General features: G+C 38.5%; 1 protein-coding gene across 1 annotated transcript in view; it reads right to left on the bottom strand.

The window, feature by feature from the left end:
• The window catches only part of SLC7A10 (solute carrier family 7 member 10), a 363114-nt gene that overhangs the window by 131781 nt on the left and 206333 nt on the right, over nucleotides 1-25000 (bottom strand). Inside the window, exon 4 of the mRNA XM_044081727.1 lies at nucleotides 3149-3274. Within this exon, the coding sequence (XP_043937662.1) occupies nucleotides 3149-3274 (126 nt within the window). The remainder of the gene's footprint in view (nucleotides 1-3148; nucleotides 3275-25000) is intronic.

The raw sequence follows: 25000 nt of genomic DNA, 5'->3' as shown, positions 1-25000 counted from the left end.
GTTGACTTGTTTTAACACCTTGTATTAGATTAGAAACTAAAGCCAAACAATGTCATACTTTACCAAATAATGTTTGAATTTCTAGATGTTGTATCATACTGTTTTGTGTATCTCTGAACATACACTTCAAACTTTCTCTTGTCATGGATTTTAAGCTTGCAGGCATCATTTTTTTAAAAAGAATGACCATGTTCTCAAAATTCAGTAATCCAGTCAATTCCTTCTGATCCACTAGTACTGGCATTTAGCTAACTTAGTAGTCATGGAGACAATATGCTGATGTTACCGTCCTTGACAATATTTTACTATATTTCAATAGTAAAGTTTTTATTATCAACATGCTGCTTTACCAGTTACATTTTTGAAAGGTGCACCAGTTACATTTTCATTGCAAGAAGGCTGGTTAAAAAATATCACGTAGATAAACAACATTACTAGTTAAACAATTGTTAGCATTGTGCTTTTGTTCTCATCTTTAACATTTACTATATCAATGGCTAGCTTGCAAGCATTGCACCTTTCTAGTTAGAGATTTAGTCTTTGCAGTTCTGAAAAAAGGTTAATTAGCAGGCAGTCTGTTTTTACTGTAACCAAACCATCAGTCTTCTGTTTTTGGTGACTAATTTCACATCAGTTGTCTTACTCCTTTCCTGAAGGCCATTTTGCACTTACTCATCTTCATGCTGTTCTTCAGCATAACTTCCATAAACTTTTCCATTTTGACAAAAAAAAAGATAGTTCACTCACACAGAAAGAAGCCTCTGCTCTTAAATGCAGAAATTAAGCAAAAGATGTCAGTACACTTGCAGGTTGCTTTGCAGGAATAAAAATGAATTTCAGTTTGGTATAAAGTCCAAATTCTAATCACATTTTCCACTTGTAGTATGTTTTACTCACAGACACACACACACACACACACACACACACACACACACACACACACACACACGCACAAACGCACGCACACGCACACACACTCTTGATACCTTGCTTGCAATGAAGCTGTTCCTTTTAATAGCATTTTTGCAGATGTCCCAAATCAGTCCTGAATGCTGCATACTTTAACTTTTTGCTTGGGATATATACAACATCTTAAATTCAAACAGTATTTTTATAGCAAAGCAGCATTTTCAGAACAAAAGAGAATTTTTTTAACAAAATAGCATCTTTATGCCTTTTACCAACATCCAGAGACACATAGACATACACATGAATGACTGTGCGTGTATGTGTGTGTGTGTGTGTGTGTGTGTGTGTGTGTGTGTGTGTGTGTGTGTGTGTGTGTGTGTACATGCATGTATGCATGTGTAATATATATGTATGTGTCTGATGTAAAGTATTTCTTCCATGTAATTTTTGAAAGTTGGTACAGAATAAGTAGTTGTTGCTAGAGGAAGTATTTTAGACTAGAAAACACAAGTGTTATATAACAACCAAACAAAATAATTTATGAAGTCTGCTTAAAAATCACACACATATATAGACCTAATAGACACACACAGACACACACACCTGGCTAATTTTCTGAAGAACAAACTCTATACTCTTTACATTCCCTATTAAAGTGCATTTTAGAAGCTATTTGGTTTGTGTGGGAAACACAGAAGTCTGCTTTTTTTCTAAATATAAGCATGCTGAGAACAGTTCAGAGAATGTTTCATTTCACAAGGGGTATGTCTTTGGATGCAGAATGTAGAAGGAAGGTGGCACACACACAGATAAAGGGAGTGCTTTCAGATGACAATAAAGGAACTCTGGTCATGAATCAAATGGGAGATGAAGAGCCCTAACATGTCACTAACTGTTGTGCACAGTGCCACTGTGCCACTGCACAAACCATTTTATAATCTGGTCTGGTTAAAGTATCTATTATTTTTATCACTATTATTATTATCCTGCGGTGGTGGTGCTGCAGTAGCATTGTCGCCTCACAGTAAGTCTTTGTCCTGTTCAATTCTCAGTCTTCTGTGTGGAGACATGCCTGAATGGGTGTACCTTCGTTGAAGGCTGTGCGTCAGAGCTGGCAACTCGGCACGTAAAAATCTACTGCCAATCATTAGCAGACCGGAGTTCCCCTGTGGCGACCCCTAACTGGGAAAAGCCGAAAGACGCAACAATTATTATTATTATTATTATTATTATTATTATTATTATTATCAGTCAGACTCCCCAGAGTACTTTTAGCTGAATCACATTGTCTGCTATGTGCCTACAGTTATAAACAATGTTTTGATTACTCAACGATATCACATCAGAATTCTGTATATAATCTTTGACCATAAATGTAAGCCTACAAGTTGAATAAGTGTCAGCACTGCAGTCATACAAATGCAATAGGGATATTGTTTCTCATATTACATACATGCATTCATGCAAGAGTCATTAAATAGTGCAACTGTCATTGCTAAATTAAAAAACATTATACTATAGTCAGTTATATGTGGAAGTCAATTAGACTACGTGATGATAGGGAATACAGAAATTCCAGAATTAACAAGATATATGGCCAAAGAAACAGAAGCGTATGGATAAGATTTGTTATAAGGAGAGCAGTGATTTATGATACAAGGTAGAAGTGATAAGTGTGAGAAATGAACTTCAGGCTTTAAACTCCAGACAAGAAATACTTTTTGCCATTAATAGGTTTACTCTAATTTGAGGGAAAAGGTTTATTTAATTCTATATAAATGTCATCACTACCTCTCTCTAGTGTCATAGTCTAATCATCCATATTTCAGCATCATCACATTTTGCAAAATGTTTTCAGCTTTGAACGCTATAATAATGACTGGATTGTATAAGACCTCTTCTGTGAATACACTGAACTCTTAATGAATGCAGAAATAATAATACATCTTTCAGTAGTGCTGTGTAATCTTTTCTAAACTAATCTAATCTAATCTAATACAGAATCCCATGTAATTCCTTGGAACTTTCAGCTATTGTAATTTATTTAAATTTTATGATTGTTTAGTTTGTACTGGAGCTTTTCTAACCAGGCTTCCACTGAAAATGGGCATTCTGCCCAGTTGGACCTTCCCGATAAACAAATGTCAAATAAATAAATAAAATAATATGGAATAAAATGATGTAATATAATATAATATAAAATAATACAATAGAAAATTCATATTTCACAATACAGTACCTTTATAGATCTGTGCCATTCCGACTCCAATGATAACTCCCAAGGCAAGAAGCTTTCCTGCAGTAAATATATCTTGAATTCGTGTAGCCCATCGAACACTGAAGCAGTTCACCCAGGTCAGAAATACTATGCACATAATTAAAGTATGATCAGGTGCAGAAATGTACTTAAAATCCACAATGTACACACCATCTCATGCAGGCCAGGCTTTTTAAGTGTCATATTATAGATTCAATTCACATAACTTTTTGTAACAGTCGACAAGACATACAATTCATTTTAAATTTTATAATGCCTTTACTTATTCAACTTTATTTAGCAGCTAACTTCATCATACCTATAGAATGAATATTTTTGTCATTCTTTTAATAAATTAAACATAGCAATATCTAAGAGTGATATGTTGTTGTACATTCTTATAATTAATGTCATTCACCCTAGTTCTACAAAAGTATTTGTTTTAGACCTTCACAATATGTACATAGCTACTGAATTGCTAAAGCTGAAGTAGTGTCTGTACACTCACCTTTGTTCAGTTATACTGTGATATTTAAGCTGCATCAGTCTTCTATCAAGTGCTTTATGGTGTTGGCTTTGATATGGTGTTTTGTAGTGTTGAGGATTGCTTTAATGTTCTATTATGGCTTCTAATGCTGTGGTTGCTGCTCTGCTAGATTGAGTTTTGCTATTTCAGTTTGCTGGCATTTTTTTCTTCACTTCTTTGGCAGACTATCTGGTTTGTATGTAGATGGATATTCTAATGAACTACATGACTTGATTGTGACTGTTAGCTTATTCTGAGACTAAAAGAGACTCAACTAATTAGTTCAAGCAGTGTTATTTTTGACCACAGATTTCTGTTCACATTTGGCACTTTAACTAAGTCAATTGCTAGCACTTCTATTAATTTACCAACAAAACTGGTATTTGCTTAGCAAATAATGCTGACCTGAGGCTAAGAGAGACACAGCTGAGTAATAAAGGCAATGTTATTACAGGACACACAGTTTTGTTCACATTTGGTGCTTTAACATGGTTGATTAGTATTATTTCAGCTAATTTGTAAAGAAAATGGTATTTGCTTACCAAACAATGCTGAACTACTACCATAATACTGCTCAACCCGTATCATTGTATTTTTATTATGTACAGCATTGTGTTAGCCTTTGTTAATGTTACACTGGAATGAGTTTTTAAGTCAGTTAATATATGATTTATATATATATATATATATATATATATATATATATATATATATATATATATATATATATATATATATACATATATATATGTATAAAAGATTGTGGTAGACATTTGTCTGTTTATGTAATGCTATACATCACTATACTCACAAGCAACAGCATCGATACTGGCAGTAATCAGAAGTTACTAGTTCTACTTAGCTGCATACATTTTACTGTCAGTGTTTAATAATATAGTATATGCTGCTTGTCTCCTATTTTCTCACTGAAATGATCAAGCTTATAGCTATGTACTACATATTCATAATGTTTGATGAGCAGATTAAGTCTTTTAGCTATGCACTACTGTTATATATTTGTATTGCTTGCACATTTGATACAGCTAATTAGTAATGCAATCTACCTAAATAGGGCTGATCTACAACTACCCTTAAAAAGAATAAAAAAATAGTAGCCTTCTCTATGATATTAACTCAAGTCTATAGACTGTTTACATTTGAGCCCTATTTTTACTATTCCCCACTGAAGTTTCAGCTTGCTGCTGTTTCAATGTTTTGGTCAAGTTGTTTCGGTGGGCATATAGAGAAGGCTGGCTGTCTAACAGAATTTGCCTTTCTCTATTACACTCTCACTAAAGTAGTTAATCAATGTTACCTCATTCTCACCCATTAATTCATTTTTTTGTCTTCTCACTTCTTGCCTTCAATAGAGATCTGTGCTAATCCTCAGCTATCAAGTGACCTCACCTCTCCCTCCTAATGTACATAGTGTCCAACTGTGAGGGTAGTCACTAAGTAAGGTATGAAAACAAAGGGTACCTGCATAGAGGATACGTAAGATTTTAGCCTCCATTATTAGCCCTGTATATAAGTATTTCTTAAAACAACTACTACAAATAATCTTAAGTCTTCTCAAATAATTTTATTGGCATTTGACCTATTGTTGTACTAACCACTATATTTAGTCATACAGGACTTGGGGACAGTCAGCACTAACCCCTTAACTCAACTAAGGACTTTTATCTCAATTTCACAGTACATTTTAAATATACTCTGCCTGTTAGTAACCTACCCATTAATAATGCATCAGTCTCCCCACCCCGCTATTAATGGTGTCCTTAGCTGAGCTGCTATAACATATATTTTAACTTACTGTATAGAAAGAATCTACCTCCAACATTTAACTTAACCTATAAATTGCAGATAATAGTGCCTATATAAATTCTAGATAACAGTGCCTTTTTCAGTGTAATCTGCCTATTAGATAGTCTCCCATTGCAATAATGCATCATTCCCTCCCCCCATATTATCTCTCTAGGTTCCATAATTATACAACTCTAACATATATTTTTTCTTACTGCATAGAGAGAAACCACCTCAAACAATACTAAATTTAACCTATAAATTTTAGAGTAACACAAAAAAACAAAAACGAAACCTCCGCAATTAGGACCAGGTGCACGGCTGGAACCAATATGAATAATCAAAAAACGCCAGCACCAAACAGTGAAAAAACACAAAAAATAATGAGGTTAATACATAAATTTAATATAAATCCTAAGGTAGTGCACATCCCAGACCAGTTTCAGCCAGCAGGCTTTCTTCAGTGGGAACAAAGGTATGCCCACTGAAGAAAGCCTACTGGCTGAAACCAGTCTGGGATGTGCACTACCTTATGGATTTATATTAAATTTATGTACTAACCTCATTGTTTTTTGTGCTTTTTCACTGTGTTTGGTGCTGGCATTTTTTGTTTAACACAAAAAACACAAAAGTTAAATTAAATAAAAATGATTATCTGTATAATAGGGGTAAGATAAACACTCACCCTGTTTTCAGAAAAATTTCACAGCCTAGTTTTTGACCATACTAGAATACTACCAGATACAAATCCCCTCCACACAGCCACAATGTACTTGGGCTCACACCGCTTCCCAACCCTACCCCCAATACCTGACCACTCCCTCCTCTACATATATTCTCATCTTAGCTCCACCCACACAATAATATAATTGCTCCACAACAACTTCCTCCTGCCAAAACCTAACTAACCAACAATAACTTCTAAAATCACTGAAATGCTACAGTTAACAAATACTTTGGCCCATCCAAAAATAATACTATCAATCCTCAACTTCCTTCCAGCAAATCCTAACTAATCTCTTACATCCCCTTATTACTATAACTGACAATGCCAGTACTCTACTCTTCACCATCTAAATATGCTCTCCTATAAAACGCCCCATACACTAAACTCCCCTCTCTCCTTCATGATCGTGTCTCACTCTAACCTCCCTCATACTTATATTATAAACAACTCTACATCTTACCAAACACATCTCCATGAATACTTTACCAATTACCAAAAGACACATAGTTACAATTAATCCCCTGCATTTATCAAGTTCAACACAGGCCCTCACTTATATAAAAATCACTACACAAACCTCATTAAACGTAAAATATTCCATACTTTCAAAAAGGTTCAAAGTTACTGTCACTAGCTGTTCCACAAAAACTAAAACAAGACAGTTACATAAGTGTATTCTGAATCTCCCACTAGCAAGTAACATTCTCCCAACCTTGGACTCTCTCAGGCACCAAGTTACTCCACAAATAATAAATCAACCTTGCCTGATAACCTAAGATTCTCTCCCCATAAAAATAAGAAATAGAAATAAAAAACTTGGTCTATACCACACGAACCTCAGAAGCAATGTACACAAAATTCTAAAACTAAACATGTGGATAAAATATCACTCCCCTGACATATTAGTAAGAACAGAATCTTGGCTGAAACCAAACATTAATAACATAGAAATACTCCACTCTGGCTTTAACATCCTTAAAGCTATCAGATCAAATGCAAAAAGCAGTAGGTATAGCAATAGTGCAGCACAGTGGAATAAGTCTGTCACCTTTCCCATTTATCATGCCCTCCTTCCACAATGCTGAACTACTTCTAAATAGGCCAAAACTAAATACACACAAAACAATATGCACAACAGCCCTTTATATCCCAAATGGAGACAATATTAACACATTGGAGGACATCCTATTCTGGCTATCTCACAATATACACACAGAAACATTTATACTAGGTGATGTTAACATTGACTGGTCAAGTCTCACGTCTGAGATAAACATTTCTATTATAAATGTATACAATTTCTCAGAATTTATCACTGCTCTTACAAGAATCAATCAGAAATATGGTACAACTACAATCCTGGACTGGTTATTAATAAGTCACCCAAAAATATAAGCATCCACGGTACCGTAGCAAGCACACTAAATGATCATCTGTCCATACATGCCACAAGAGGATGTCATGAATTGCCCAGGGAACACACATGTGTAAGCCCTCTCAAAATATGAACAACTTTAACCCAGAACTGTTTAATATCTCACTGCAATCTCACAACCAGGACATCCTAAAAATCTTGCCCCTAGATGATGCTGTTGACTATTTTAATAAGATACAAAATAGCATGGCCCTTCTTAGGCTTAAAGGTGTGCAAACAGCCTGCTCCTTGGCTTATTCTCACCACTAGGAAATTAATGATGAATAGAGATAAAGCCTGGAAGACATGGATCAATAATACAATATAAAAAAATCTACAACAATATATGAAATAAAGCCAGATGCCAGATCAAACTTGAAAAGAAACTTTGTTACTCCAATTTGTGGAATAGATGCTACAAACATTCTACACAATTCTAAGTCACCATATCTAAAATATTTATAGGTTTATAAGTTTATACTAGGCTAATGATCAATGGGGCCTTTATAAGCCTAGCCATGCAACTCAAATGTATCCCACAAATTTCTGTGGCTTAGATGTTATTTTAAGGGGTGTATATTAGTTAGGGCATGATTTAATGTCTGCCTTTGTCCATCAGAGGCACAGGTGTCAGACCAGGGGTGAATGTTCAGCATGCATATGTTGAAAATAGATCTATTACTACCTGTAACATGATGTTTTATAACAATATAATAGCTATGAATGAAAAATTGTGCTGTGATGTGATTTATATAGATTTAACTTCAACATTTGACAGGGTCATACACAAAACACTGATCGATAAATTAGTACAATAGGTATTGATGTACTGTTGATAAGATGGATAGCTGCATGGCTTACAAATAGGGCATGGCAAGGATCACACACCAACTGAACAGGTGAAATCCTTGGTTACAGTCAAGGTGTCCCACAGGGCTCTGTCCTAGGCCCTTACTTGTTTAGATTGTAGCTTTCAGACCTTACTTTTTTTATCTGAGGTGTTCTACAGACTATATGCCAATGACCTGAAACTGGGTAAACTGATTACAAGTGTTACAGATAAGGCATGTCTGAAAAATAGTTTGACTAAGTTGACCATTTGGGCACAGGAGAATAATATGTTGATAAATACATCAAAAACTAAGTATATGAGACATAAACTGAAATGTGAATATTTAATATACCACACAGTGATTGAAACTGTAGAGTCATTTAAGGACCTGGGTATATGGGTAGATTCATCTATGAGTTTTTTAATCATATCAACAAATTGGCTAATGATAGTTATAGAACTATAGGTTGTATAAAAAGATTTATAAAGTCTAGGAAATCAAACATAATAAAGTCATTGTTTGTTAGTTACATTAGACCCAAACTTGAGTATGGAATAACAATATGGAAACCTGATAGGAAAACAAGCATGAATAAACTGGAAAGAGTACAGCGAAAATATATCAAGGGCATCCATGGATGCAAAAATCTAAGTTATTATGAAAGACTAAAATATCTGAACTTGTACAGTGTCTCTTACAGATATTTAAGAGGAGATCTTATTCAGGTATATAGGGCATTTAGGGACAACTACCTTTGGGAATGTTTGGGGTTATCAAAAAGTACTAGAGAATCATCAGATGACCTATGTAGAAGATTCTATAGGAATGAGAAGTGTACTAATTGGTTCTCTGACAGAGTAGCTGATGCTTGGAACAGACTACCAAATTACATTAAAACAAGTACTAGTTTAGATATTTTTAAGAACAGCCTGGACATTTATTATGGGAACAAGTGTTTTGGTATATTGGCAAGTTAGAAAGGCATTAACACCTGTGCTTGAAACATTTATATGTATGTATGTATGTATGTAATGTTTTAATTTTTCCATCAACTGGTCCACGTTGTGCTTGATTAGGGTTAGGGAAGGATTCTGCTTTGCATAGATGGGAAATCTATTCAAGAGAATGAAGATTTTCTGAGATACATATCTGCCCCTACAACATGTTTAAGATGTAAGCAAATTTTAAATTCTTAGATCTAGTAGTTCTGGTGCTCTTCATTTTGCAGATAGGCAAAATGTCCATCAAAGTGGGATTCAAGGGCGCCTTGCATGCCAGGCATAAATCACCTTTGAGCAGTCTGTAGGAAACAGGGTATAGAGATACGGCTTTGGACACTCTGCATAAGACATTGTGTTGAACCTCCGTGGACATTCCAGTTGTTGCATGCACCTGGTCAGGAACATACCAAAGGGGGTGTTATACTTATTGATGGGTCTGATGATGATTGAGTGCAGTGCTATGATGACTTTCTTGGACCTAGATGCCATGCCTTTACTTAATAGTTGAGTGACATAAAATGATTTCTTACACCCATAGACACATGTTGGTTGAAAGCCAGGTTGCTATTTACAGGAGTCCCCAAATCTCTGACTACTGTGTCTAATTTTAGGTATGTTTTATCAATGAGGGTCTGGGTGGCCACCTTCCAAAAAAAATACTATTATTAATTTCTTGTCATTGAGTTTTAAGCTGTGGCTTTGGCAACAGTCACTTGTCTTTTTTAGACCTTCCTTTAAGATGTTAGTATGTTGTTTTTTTTTTTATTTGCTCCTAGCTACAAAAACGTGGTAAGCTACAGATCCTTGACAGTGGCCTAGACTTCTAAAAAAATTATACCAAAGAGGAGCAGACCCATCACAGAGCCATGGGGGACTCCACTGGTCACAGTCTTCTTTGTGTGTGTAATTTCCTGGGTCCAGTCTGTAGGCCATTTTGCTATCCAGTGAGCCACATGGGGGTTTATGCTTAATTCCATGAATTTGTTTACAATGGGATATTGTACCAAGTTCCTTTGCTTGTTCAAGGCAAGAGGTTTGCACCATTTTGTCCTCATGATTGTCTTGGTGACCTTCTCAAAAAAGTCCACCAGGTTCAGTAGGTATGACATGCCCTTGATGAAATCATACTGGGTTGGCTTTACTGTCTAAAGGTTTTCATTATCATTGTTAATCATTTCCATGATAATTCTTTCCATGCCTTTGCATGTGAGACTAGTCAGACTAATGGGTCTGTAGTTGCCAGGATCCATTTATGGTCCACCCTTCTGCAGAGGGATGACCGTTGCAGTCTTCCATTTGCATGACACAATGCCTCTGTGGTGGTTATGGCTGAAAATTGACACTAGTGGCCATGATAGGTCATATTTAAGGCTATTTAGTAGGCGTCCTAGGATATTATCAGGGCCCATCAAAGCATTCTTGGCCGAAGAGAGTGCATCTAAGACATGCTCCTTATTGATAATTTGAGAATTTATGTTAGATGTCACTTCCTGCGGACAGCTGGGGGTGTGGTAAAGTTGGAGCTGAATTTGTCAGCCAGAAAATTTGCTATATCTCCCAGTTCTCTGAACATGACATTTACCAGGAGTTCAGCACACCATTCTGTGCTGCCTTTGAAGTGTTGGACATAGCTAAAGAAGGATTTATGGTTGTCCTTGGCCTGGGATGCTATCTTTACCTCAAAATTTGCTTTGTTGGACTTAACTACTTTTCTTAGTTGTCATTTAGTTTGATGAGATAGTTTTTTTTAACATTTTTCATATTAAACTTCCTAATTTCATCTATGACCTTTTTCTTTTGTTGTACAACCAGTTTAATGTTTGTATTCCACCAGAGTGTTTTGTTTTTGGAGTTATCTTTGGGTTTACTTCTGGTAGGCAAAGTGCAATCTCAGTCCAATCATTGACATGGCTACACATGGCTTCTATTAATACTTCCACAAAGGCTGCTGTGTTATCTGGGTTTGGAGGGGCTTAACATTTTGTTAGTTTATCACTCAGTAAAAGTTAGCTTTCCTTGGAGTTGCTTCTAAATGTGACAAGGTTTAATGAGTTGCAGAACTGATTTTTATTTTGAAAGAGACTGCTTTGTGGTCTGACCTCACCGGAGAGGACGCAGCACTGGGGGAGGGTACAGTGTTCTTCCATATTTGTGAGTACCATACCTCTCAACCCCTTACAGCAAGAAATATGGACAACCCTAAAAATAAAAGTGAGACAAAGGCTCAAAAATAGGGACAATTTTTAAATATTGTTATTACAAACTCAAAAAGTTTATAGAATAAAAGGTTGTGAATTAGCATCAATTTACTGAAGGGTATGAAGTCTGAAACTCAAATGTCTGTCATTATTTTCTAACTAATTTGCCAGAAAAGCACAATTTTATGAAAAATGGAACAAAAATATGACAAAAAAATCTGGACATTCTGCAAAAATCTGTACAGTTGAGAAGTATGGTCACTGAGTACCAAGTCAGATATGTTTGTTCCTAAGGAAAGTTTATGCATGAACTGGTCCAGGGTGTTTATGTTTATAAAGTTTAGGAATCTCTGTACCTGCAAATTTGAGATCAAGTAGGATTCCCAGTTTATCTAGGGATAATTAAAGTATGCCACAAATATGGTATTTGGTTGAATAATGAGTGTTTTCAATAGGTCTAAAGGTGTGAACTATGGGTTTCATGGGACACAGAGGGTGACATACAACTTGCTAGGATATAGTGTGTGACTTTATGGTAATCTGGTGTGTGAGTCATCCTGTTTTGCCATCTTATAGGTATGCTCAGTCTAAATATGTGAAAGGCACTGAAGCCTTACACTGTGGGCGTACTCTCTGATGCTTTAAACCATGTCTTGGTAACTGCATGGATGTCTGGATTCTCTGAGGTGAGGAGAGCTTGGAGGGAGGTGAAGCTTCTTGTTTAGTTTTCTGTCATTGAGCAATAACACCTTTAGATTTCCTTGGGTAGATTTTGCTATGTTGGAAGGCTTGTCAATTTGACATTGCCTAAAAGGGCTCTGTGGAAGAGGACAATGTTTTAGCCAATATTTGAAAGCCATTACTACATCTTGGCTTAAACGAACAACCAACCCCAACCCCCACTGCTAACTGAAAGAAACAGCTAATGCTTTCGATAATCACCTTATCTCTACCATTGTTAAACTATTTCACAACCGAATACAAAACAAATCAATCTCCTCTAATAATTTGATCACATCCCACTCAGCCTCAACTCTCAAGTTCATTAATGCTCACTCTTTCTCCTTTCAACCAGTATCCACCACAACACTCTATAATATCTCAAACAAATTAAACCTAGCACTAGCTCCAAAAGAAATTCCTTGTGATTGCCTAAAAATAGCTGCCAGCTGAAGATCCTTTCCAGTATCCATTCTCATAAATAAGCCTCTTTGGGAATCACATGATCCAGCCATATGAATATCACATCGTCCCACTTTACAAGGAAGGTAACTCCAATGACATATCTATGTTTAGCCTTATTGCCATTCTCTCCCCCCTCTTTTGAAAAGCCTTGAAAAATGCATTCATAATCAATTAATGGCACATTTACAAATAAATAACCTTCTTATCCCCACCCAACATGGTTTCAGACTAGAGTGTAGCACTACTACAGCTCACTTAAATTTCACCAGCACTATTAATCTTGAACAGTAGCCAAACGGTTTCTGCCATGTTCATGGATCTGTCTAATGCCTTCAATATTGTTTCCCATATCCTACTTCTAAAACAACTGTTTTCACTTGGCCTATTAAACACCTCCACCAGCCAGTTCTTCGGGTACTTTTTCAATAGATTATAGTATGCTAAATAGATTAACGTCCACTCATGCTTCACCTGTCTAAACAAGTGCTCCCCACGGTTCAATACTGGGGCCACTACTTTTCAACATATTTACTAAGAAACTGCACTCTGACAAAAGTCAAGCATCCCTCATGCAATATAGGGATTACTCCATATTAATCTGTACTGCCAGTATCCCAATTACTCTACAACTTATCACACAAAAATCATTTGCATTGGTTGAAATCAGCCTCAGTAACTCCCATTTTCTACTCAGTCCTAATAAAACTGCTATTATTCCTCCCAAATGCCCATACACACCTCCAACAAAAATTCTCAATAACAGTCTCTGATAACACCCCTATAGAAGTTATCCTCCAGACCAAATTATTAGCCATGACAATTGCTTACAACCCGAAATTTGACTTAAATATGTTACTGGTTATCCCCCCCCCAAAAAAAAAAAACTCACCAAAAGTAGAGACAGTACAGAAAAACAAAATACTTAACGGATTCACCCAGGGAACTCCAGGCCTTTACACTCCTACGTACCAATTTGATTTATGGCTCCCCTGTACTCAAGCTTCCACCCAAAACAAACTAAACCAGTGCTGCAATAAAATAGCAAGAGCCGCCACTAACTCACCAAAGAGAACCCATCAATGCTTAGCTCTTAAGCAACTTAATTGACTTGAATTACCCAAAAGCTCATTTAAACCCAACTACTAGTCCACAAATTAATATACAAACCAGCAAAGCAAAACCTCAGAAGACTTATTACATACCTATATACCTACTAAGGCAGTTTGATCTGCACTTTGCTATCTATAAACCTCACTTGTCCTGGATATCTATATCCTTATCCTTTAAACATATAAGCAACCTTTCCAATTTCAATACCAATCTAACAAATATCTGTCTGACACCTGCACCTGTCCTTGCACAACTCTGGTAACAGTTGAATCACCACCTACTTACTATAACTATGTCTTTCATACTCTGAGTCACTAATACTGCCATACCTGCGTGATTGGGAATTGGCATAACGGTTAAAGTAGTCTGATTCTCACCTTTGAAGGGAAAACAGTTAGGCTTAAAATGGCCTGCAAGCGCAGCTGGCCTTGTACTTGTCTAGTAACTTATAAACTTCTTATTACAATGAAAGGTTGGTTGATGAAATATTGCTTTTAGGGAGAGGGAGTTGGCATAATTGTTAAGGTCTTACCTTCAGAGATACAAAGTACAAGGTTTGATTCTGACTTCTACTTATTGGGTAGGCTTGTAATAGTCTGTAGACAGATAGCCTTATATTTACCTAGAAACATTTAATCTTATGAGCATTTAATCTGAATCTTAGCAGGCAGTAATGGGCTTAATATCTAATGTAGCTCATACTTTAATGATGTTGTACTACTAATGTATGTTCTTTATCCTAGTACCCAACACTTCCTTCTATTTATTTCCTCTCTAGTGTCTGTTCATGACATTCTCATATCTCTAATACTGATCAATTCTTTCTCCATGTCCTTAATTTCCCCTCTTCCATATTACTGCTCACCATCACATTACTCTATTTTGACATCAGAATACTTTGTTATATTTTGCCTCCGTATATTATTAGAAATACAGTAAGTATTTTGTATAACTATATATAACTTTATTTGACACATGCTATCCACCTCTGCAAAGTGTCTTGCCACTTGCAGTACATAACTGCATTCTTGATCACAATTTCTCCTAACAATGTTCTGTAACTGTATTTTAATCTGTTGTGGGTATTCTTATTCCCATATATATAATTACTTATCAGCTATTGTAAAATGTCTTTTTTGTGTGTGTTTGTGGAGCCTTTCTCCCCAAACCATTGTAAGATAGTGAATCTGTTGTGGGACTTTTTGTCTCCTTGTATATAATTACTCATCATGTCATTACTAAACATTTAATCTGTTGTGGGGATTTGTTCCCCCTGTATATAATTACTCATCAACTATTATTTAAATGTTTTAGAATCTGTTGTAGAGCTTTTATCTCTGGACCTCCACAAAAAAATGGGCCATTGGCTGAGTTGGACTTTCCCAATTATCAAAGGACATATAAATAAATAAATAAAATAAATTATTGTTACTCTGCACCTGCAGCTGAATATAAATTTTAAATCATGTATCAGACAAAAAATAGTTATAGAAGTGCTGACTTTGTGAAACAAGGTAAAGTACAATGCTTTACTAACTTAGAATTCAAAGGCAAAAACAGCAGAGTTAAAGTACCCACCACACAGGAGATAATATCGGGATAAAAACTTCTATATCCTCAGGTGAAGGGGAGAATAATTATCACCACCACCAATTTTTTTAATTTTCACTCTTCGAATTCTGTGTATCAGAATTCTGAGACTATGGGTGGTGCAGTGGTGCAGTAGTTAGCATTATCGCATCACAGCAAGAGGTTCTCAGGTTCAGTGCTTGGCTAGTTACTCTGGTTTCCTTCCAAAATCATGCATCTGGAGATGTTCTTCGTCTCCCATTGCTGCAGTCCTGACATATGGGTACTCCGCTGTCCACCATCGGCCCAAATACCAAAGGGCTAGAACCGGCGTCGGTCATCGGCGCCCGAGACTGACATCAGTACGTGTCAGTACAAGTGCGCATGACCGACGCCATAACCTCAGTCTTTCTTGCCGCATGGTCCTAAGCAGAAGCAGAATTTGCAAGTGCCGTTCGGCATTCTGGAATTGTCGGTTTTCGAGTTTCAGACCGGAGACCAAGTTGGGCTAAGTACCCCGTTGGGGATATTTTTGTCTTTTTCTTGCCTCAGTATTGACGGATGTCAGAAAAAGTTAATAACTGTATTTCTTGTGGGAAACAGATTCCTCATAGGGATTACCATTCACTCTGCATTCCTTGTTTAGGGCCTGAGCACGACGTTGTTGGGTGTCGCTTTTGTGCTACTTTTAACAAGCGTACTATTAAACGTCGGTTGGACTGTGCTAGGCTGGTGTTTGGTAAACGTTGTAATTATAACATGCCGTCGGATTCTCCGATGACTGGTTCTTCTAAGAAACGCAAAGAAAAGTCTTTGCGGTCCAAACAGGATGAGGCGTCCGCTCTGGACGCCGGTTCTGTAGTACCACTGGCTTCTTCAGCGGATCCTTCTGACAGTTTACCTGAGTCTCAAGGGGAGCCTTTGCTACTGCAGGAAGTGGCTTCTCCTGTGTTAGGCCAGGCTGAGGGTGCTTCTCTGATGTCAGTGGTTCCCTCCCCTCATAGGGTAGTTAGGCCTCCTCCTTCTCAAAGCAGAGGACATTCTAAGTCTAAGTCTGCCCCTGCTGGTGCTAGTCCCCAGGGTCCAGCTCCTAGGAAGCACATGTTGAAGATGGCTGAAGATTTGATTACTTTAATTAGGGGTTCTATGCCTCCCCCTGTGAAGAGGCCCAGGGTAGAGACAGAGTTGGAGGGTTTGGTTCAGTCTTCCAATGAGTCAGATTCCTCTGTAGAAGAGCTTCAGGATTTCCCTCCTTATTCTGATTCGGAGGCTGAGGACTCTACTCCCTCTGCGTCCCCTCCAGAAGATTTTTCTTTCTCTGAGACTTTGCATTCCATGAGGGAACATTTTAAATGGGAGGGCCAGGATTATTCTGATTCTCGTAAAAGACTAAGAGAATTCTTGTTTTTGCCTCAGCATAGGCCCTTGGCTATTCCCCCTGTACTGGATGTTGTTCAGGATGTGTTTTCTGAGGCTGCCCTTAACCCAGATTCTCTGCCTCCTGCCCCGGTTAAACCAGATAGATACTACAGGGTTCCAGAAGCTCACAAGTACTTATAGAAGAGTCCTAGGGCTGATCCAGAAACTATTACTCAAGGCCCCAAAGGGGTTAGGGCTTCTGTGGTTAGGAATCCAGTTCCTCTGGACAAGGATGCTAGGGCCCTGGATAGGTGGGGTAAAAAACTGTATACCTCTTCGACTTTGGCTATGAGAGCTTTAAATTGTCAGTTTCATATGCTCCGGTATCAAAATTTTTTGCTGAGCCAATTGAAATGTAAAGTAGATGCTTTAGCTGAAGGTATTGAATGTAAGGAGCTTCAGGATTTAGTGCATGCTTCAGACCAAGTTGGTAAGCATTCTTTGCAGTGTGGTTTTGATGCTTTACAGGCTTCTTCCAGGGTGGCTGCTACTAGTTCAGTTATTCGTAGGCATGCTTGGCTTAAAGATCAGACCTTGTCAGAGCATGTTAAAGCTCGAATTATAGATGCTCCTCTACAATCTGATGTTCTCTTTGGCCCTCCAGTAGAATCAGTTTTGAAAAATGGAGGAAAAAGCTAAGTCTATGCAGACAGTTAAGGATTTTTACAGGTTCAGCCCCTAAGTTCAGTAGGAATTGGCCTGCTAAGGGATGGTCTTTCCCCTCTTCGGATTATCAATCTAGGGGCAGGTCGAGGCGAGGTAGAGGTAGGGCTTCCTCTCAGGGCCCTGTTACTTCTAGGTCTTTGAATTCTTCTACCCCTTCTGCTGGGGAGGGCAGGGGTCAGTCCTTTCGGAAACAGTCCCAATGACCCGTGTCTTCAGCTGCCGGACTCTGCCTTGCTGGCAGCCCCTCTAGGAGGAAAACTGAGACTTTTCAAAAGGAATTGGCATTTGGTTACCCAAGACAAATGGGTATTGGACATAATAAATCGAGGCTACAAATTTTATTTTCACACATTCCCTCCTTTCAAAGGTATGCCAGATGTGCCTCGTCAGCAAAGACTGGAAGCACAGACTCAAATTTCTTCTCTGCTTCAGTTGGAAGCAATTCAGGCAGTGCCTTCTGCAGAAAGAGGCACAGGGTTTTATTCCCGTCTTTTCTTAGTGCCAAAGAAAGGAAATACTTGGAGACCAATTCTGGACTTGTCCTTTCTAAATACCTTTCTGGAAATTCCAAAATTCAAGATGTTAACACTGCAACAGCTGTTACCTATGCTGGGCAAAAATCACTGGATGGTGACTCTGGATCTCAAGGAGGCCTATCTTCACATTCCTATCAGGCCCAGTTGCAGGAAATTCCTGAGATTTCGGAATGGGAATTTGCATTATCAGTTCTCTGCATTGCCCTTTGGCTTGTCTACTGCGCCCAGGGTATTCACAAAAGTCCTGGCTCCAGTCATAGCTTTTCTCAGGCTACAAGGAATTCAGATTTATCCTTATCTGGACGACTGTTTGATTCTGGCTCAAGGCAAGCACGAACTTCTTCAACATCTGCAGTATGTAATGACAGTTTTAAGATGCCTAGGGTATTCTGTGAACGAAATAAAGTCCAGTCTAGTACCCTCACAAGAGATGTGTTTTCTGGGTGTGAAACTGAATACAGTGGCTCAGATGGCATTTCTTACCCCGGACAAACAAAGGAATCTTCACCTATACTTCCAACCGCTATCAGTAATGTCCAGGCTGACTGCAAGGACAGTCCTTCAAGCCTTGGGGTTCATGGCATCTTGCATTCTAGTACTTCCCAATGCCAAACTGCATATGAGGAAGCTACAATGGTATCTCAAAAGCGTTTGGACTCAACACTGCCACGATTTGGACACTGTCATTCGGATTCTACCTTGCATTCAGAGAAAATTTCTGTGGTGGGCTCAGGAATGTCACCTAAACAAGGGGCTCTCTGTGACCCAACCAGAGGCAAGTCAGATATTAACGACAGACGCCTCAGAGTCAGCCTGGGGAGCTCATTTCAGAGGAAAATGGATTCAAGACCTTTGGGCCCCAGAGCTACTTCACTTGCATATCAACATGAAAGAGATGCTGGCAGTTCGATTTGCTTTGGAGGGATTCAAAAGCCTACTTCAACCAGGACTGGTGTTGATTCGAACAGACAACACGACTGTCATGTGGTACATCAACAAGCAAGGGGGAACTCATTCTTACCCTCTTTGCAGACAAGCAATGCTGTTATGGGAAACTGCTTTGAATCTGCACATCACTCTTCGAGCACAGTTTCTGCCAGGAGCACAAAATTCTTTAGCAGATGTTCTGAGCAGACAGATTGTGGATCCTCACGAGTGGAAATTGGACCCTCAGGTATTTCTTCAGTTGACAATGGCTTGGGGAACTCTGGACATAGATCTGTTCGCTTCTCCTCTGAATTTCCAACTGCCACTGTTTTGCACAAGGCTATTTCATCCAAAAGCCTGGAAAATAGATGCACTATCCTTCAGTTGGAGCAACCTTCACGTGTATGCTTTTCCCCCTTTGCCTCTTCTTCCGAAGGTGCTGTTGAAAGTCAGGAGGGACAAACCTTGCATGATCCTTATAGCACCGGATTGGCCTCGTCAGCATTGGTACCCTCTGTTGAGGAGCTTAATTCATGTACCACCTTGGCCACTACCACAGATTCCTCACTTATTGTCTCAGGAAAACAATCATTTTCTCAATGTCAGGGTGCAATCCCTACACCTGACAGCCTGGCGCATTCTGTTTTAGAGAAGGGGGACCTTCAGCTCCCTCAACAAGTTTTGGATGTTATTTTGGAAGCCAGGCGTCCTAGTACTTGAAAAGTTTATGCTGGTAAATGGAAGAGATTTTTTCTTTGGAGTTCAGCTAAAGGCTTTGATGTCGAATTGCCTAATTTGAGTTGTACATTGCAATATTTGACTATTTTATTGGACAAGGGGTTGTCCTTCTCTTCGGTGAAAGTGCATGCTGCAGCTATTTCTGCTCACTATGATTGTGACCCTCCTTTATTTTCACATCCATTGGTTAAACAGTTTCTTAGAGGGGCAAAGAATATCAGACCCCCGCGGAGGGCTCCTACTCCTACCTGGGATCTTAATTTTGTTTTGGAAAAGCTGACTCTGCCTCCTTTTGAACCTGCAGCTACAGCTGACTTGCAGTTGTTGTCCTGGAAGACTGCTTTTTTATTGGCTATTACTTCTGCTAGAAGGGTATCTGAATTACAGGCCCTCATGGCAGTGGAACCTTTTCTGATTTTTCACAATGACAGAGTTTCCTTACGTACTAATCCTACTTTTCTGCCTAAAGTGATTTCTAATGTGGCATTGAACCAATCTATACATTTGTCTACTTTTTATGCTAACCCCCAAAATGAAGGGGAAAAAGTTTTGCATTCTTTGGATGTACATAGGCAGTTGAGGTATTATTTGAGCAGAACCAAGGAGTTCAGAAGATCTCAACAATTATTTGTTTCTTTTGCTTTGACTTCACGAGGGAAAGCTGTCTCGAAACAAACTATTTCCAAGTGGATTGGCCATTGTATTGCTTTTTGTTACTCTCATCATGGAGAGGATGTTCCGGCTGGGATCAGGCCTCATTCTACTAGGGCTACGGCCACTTCTACTGCTTTTTTGAGGGGGGTAGCTACTAAAGACATTTTAGAAGCAGCTACTTGGAGTTCTGTACATACCTTTACAAAGCATTATCATTTACCTCTTTATTCTAGGTCTAGGGCTGGGTTTGCCACTGCAATCTTACAGGGCATGTCTGCAGCTCCTAATGCTATTTAGTTGACCAGCCTCCCTTTTTTTTTCCGTTGCTCTGGGATTCTACCCATATGTCAGGACTGCAGCAATGGGAGATGAAGAACATAGTACAGTTTTGTACCTACCATAAATGTAGATGTTCGAGGATCTCCATTGCTGCAGTCCAATTTTCCCTCCCTCCTTCCCCCTTTTTCTTTTTAGGTTGGGGTTTTGGGTGGTGTTTTTTGCATTCTGACGTCTGAGGCAAGAAAGACTGAGGTTATGGCGTCGGTCATGCGCATTTGTACTGACACGTACTGATGTCAGTCTCGGGCGCCGATGACCGACGCCGGTTCTAGCCCTTTGGTATTCGGGCCGATGGTGGACAGCGGAGTACCCATATGTCAGGACTGCAGCAATGGAGATCCTCGAACATCTACATTTATGGTAGGTACAAAACTGTACTTTTTTCTCCCCAGGCCTCTGCTGAAAATAGGCTGTTTCCTAGTCAGACTTTCCCGATCAACAAATGTTAAATAAAGTATAAATTCCTTGTGATGGATTTGATAGATTTTTGGAACATGAAGTTCTTTATCATGGAACTTCAAGTCCAAAAGTGTGAAGACAGTCAAAAATAAACTTAAGTAGACTTTGATTGTACCATGCAGAGATTGCAGATTCATTCATTTTACACCTATGATGCCATGGATAAGAACAATTGCCCCACTTCCCAATGTTTTAAAATTGTATTCCTGGATTCTGTTTTGCAGAAGCCTGAGACTTGCATGGAAGTATTAACGCCATAAAACAATGTCCTACTTATTATTCTACTACAAGACAACAGCTGAGGTAAATCAGGTCAGTTGCAGGCTTTAGGGCAAAAAGGTAGATGCCCTGTGAAGGGACCTTATTGTTTTCATGCATAGGTTCATAGGAAGGTACTAGGCTATTGGCCCTAGTGCCTATATAAGCCTAGCCAAATGGTACACTGGCATTTGCCACTCAAGCAAAATTACTGCATGCAAGAAAGTTTCTTATATTCTGGCAGCTAATCCTTTAGCCAGGTTGCTTCTCATTATAGCAGCTAATGCATCCTGTATATCCTCTTCAGGCTTACTCTTTGTTTTTTTTTTATTGAGTGTAAAACTTTAGTACTACTCTAGAATGTGAAATGTAGTGTATGCATTGTAAAGTGCATGCAAAAAATTACACGTATCCCAGTGGATATGCGCCTGTAACAGTTAGATTAGTAAGTAAAGATCACATTTCATAGCTTTACCATCAAGTATTATTTTTAAATGCAATGTAATATTATACTTTGCAAAAAATACAATAAAGTGTTAAGTAAGGTTCATGTTAGTGTTAGCTATTCGTGATCTAAGAATAAACTATAATTCATCAGATATGGCTAAGCAAATAACCTGTGAGTCTGAAGGGAAGAAGAGAAACATCTTGCAGAATGTGAAATAATTTTCATTAAAGTCCAAATGCTGCAAATATTCAGTGCATGTTTATGAAGTTGATACTGTGTCTTTCAAATTGTTTTGGCATATGGGGGCATGTGTTGATCGTGATGGCAGAATGCTATTCGTGCGTGTAAAATATCACTTGAAAGAGACTTTTAAAAGCATTTTATCTATAAAACCATTCATGCTGTGTGACCCTGAGACACAAACAACTTATTAATACAGTACAGTGTAGTGTTCAGATGACAACATGTACACATGCACACATTCTTCCAAGACAAGAAATTGGCTTACTTGTGACTTACATACAGTCATTTCCTTGTGAAACACAAACATATACACACAAACACACACACACACACACACACACACACACACACACACACACACATACATATATATATATATATATATATATATATATATATATATATATATACACACACACACACACACACACACACACACACACACACACACACACACACACACACACACACACACACAGAATCTTTCAAAAGCAAAATTAATTACGTTTGTATTTTTGCAGATAAATAATGTAGGACAAACTACAGTCTTCAAGTGATCTGTTACTGCTGCTTACTGAAGGAAAAGGGAGGAAATGGTAGTGTGAAGTGATTAATACATGAGGACTGATAGATGTCAGTGTACAGTACAGTGTTTAGACACTCCCCGGGATTCAGCAAACTTCCTTGCAGAAATAGCGTATTCCTGCACGGAAGGGACCGTTCCCGTACAGCACGGCAGCACGCCATGCATATTCATGAAGGCACGCTGCTGTGCTGTTAAATGGACATGGTTCTGTGTACGAGTGAAGGGGGTGTGTCTGAGAGCAGTACTTTCACAATACACATGCCCCCTGCACACCAGAATTGCCGTTCGGCAATTTGAAATGAGTGAGAATGCTCGTAACACCCTCCCAACCTGTCAGGGTAAGAAATCTGGTCAAAGCCATAAGGGACAATCATCCCTACCAAGGCAAAAGTAGAAAGAATAACAGATGTAGCATAAGCACATACCGCACACCTCTCAACCCATCAGAGTAAGGAATGTGGACAAAGTCATAAGGGACAATCCCACAAAGCAGAAAGGTTCAGCATTAGCAGGGATATTTTGAAGGGTACAAATAATAAAACAAATACATTTTTTTATACATGCAATAATGTTTAAGTGTAGCTGTACTGCTATGCCCGTTGCTTAGCTACACCTAGTCCAGCTTAAACTGCACAAGAAGTTAAATAGAAGAGACATCCAACATACCAGTACTGCAATAGTGTAGTAGTTAGAGTGCATGCTTTGCAAGCAGCCATTCCCGATTTGATCCCCACTGTAACCAATTTGCATTTTACATGTGAAAGCAGTACATAAACATTTTTTTTTATAATTAACTACTAAATAACATATGTTTGTTAACCAGGGTAGAGTAGTAGGTCCAGATGTGAGGTATCAGTTTAATAAAGTTGTGAAACCCCCATATAAACACATGTGGTCCATATAGTATAGTCAAACATGAATAAATGTAATGAAAGCAAATTGGATAATGTCAAGGGCAGTAAACAAATTTATAATATGTAATGAATGATGAATCAATCCTATATAGCAGATAGTCTATAAAATAAAAAATAAGCAATGTTAAGCATTGTGTAAATATGACTGCTAAGCAATGAGCAGTCCAGCTAAGTAGATTTGCCCATTGGTAAGCAGTGCTGAACCTGCCCCTTTAAGCACTGCCATCCTTAGCTAAGCAGGTTTGCTCGTAGCTTAGCTCAGCATATTCAAAACTGTCCAATCATGGCAATGGGCAGGAAATTGGTTGTATTTAAACCCTGCAGGCAGGAATACAGCTCATAACTGGTTGCAGCTTCCCACTGTAGGCAGTATGGCAGGGGTTGGTGAGGGCATGCACTTCCAGGCGCAGTGCTGGGGCATACAGGAGTCCAAGGTCATGATAGGACTCCTGGTAAAAAAACATGATGAGAGACTGCTGCAGGGCCAGTACCAGGGCTCTCAATATAAAGCAAAAGCCTGGGACTGTCTTGCCCATGATCTCACCAGTGCCACTAGTATGCCCTGGACTGGTGAGCAGGTCTGGCACCACTATGTCAACTTGAAGTGGAGGAAGAGAGAGCTCTTGGACGAGTGGGTCCAAGATGCAAGGCAGAGGGTGATGTCCTAGCAGTGTGTAAGTATTAATATCAATAACTATTCACCAAAGTCCAGCCTGTGTATGTGATGGATAGGTATGCCTAAATATTTCTCTATTCCCTTTACAGTTGAAGTTGAGCAGGCTGTGAATCAGGAAGCCCATGCCAGTAGGTTTCAAAGACTGCATTGCGAGGCTGGTGACTAACAATCCTGCTTGTAGTAGTCGTACCAAATAAATGTAAAGTAGTAGAAAGTCACCTGGTAGTATAAAAACTGTGTATGGGTTGTACTGAATAAACCCGACAACATGACAGTAATAGTCCCATATAGGCGATATTTGAATAAAACCGTAACTGCCTGGCAATAAAGTTCTAAATCCTGAACTGGTTGTGTTTACTCTGGTATTTTATGGCATTTAGTGTTGCATTCTCTGAATAGTAATGTTGTGTTAACCACTGTTACCTACACTGTGCTACATACAAAATATGTCTAGAAATGTCTGTATAAGACTGTTGTAAGTACAGGGTCAGATTGTGCAACCAATAGAGACTTAGACAGAAAACACTGAAGGAACAGACAGTGGTTTGTAAATAGTGCACGCTGATGAAACAGAAATTGTTGTATTTTTAGCAGACACAGCCACA

Source organism: Protopterus annectens, chromosome 8.part1, assembly GCF_019279795.1.
Source record: "Protopterus annectens isolate FY-2018-M chromosome 8.part1, PAN1.0, whole genome shotgun sequence".
Classification (NCBI taxonomy): domain Eukaryota; kingdom Metazoa; phylum Chordata; order Ceratodontiformes; family Protopteridae; genus Protopterus; species Protopterus annectens.
Note: the sequence above shows the minus strand (reverse complement) of the source record. Positions and strands in the feature narration are given on the sequence as shown.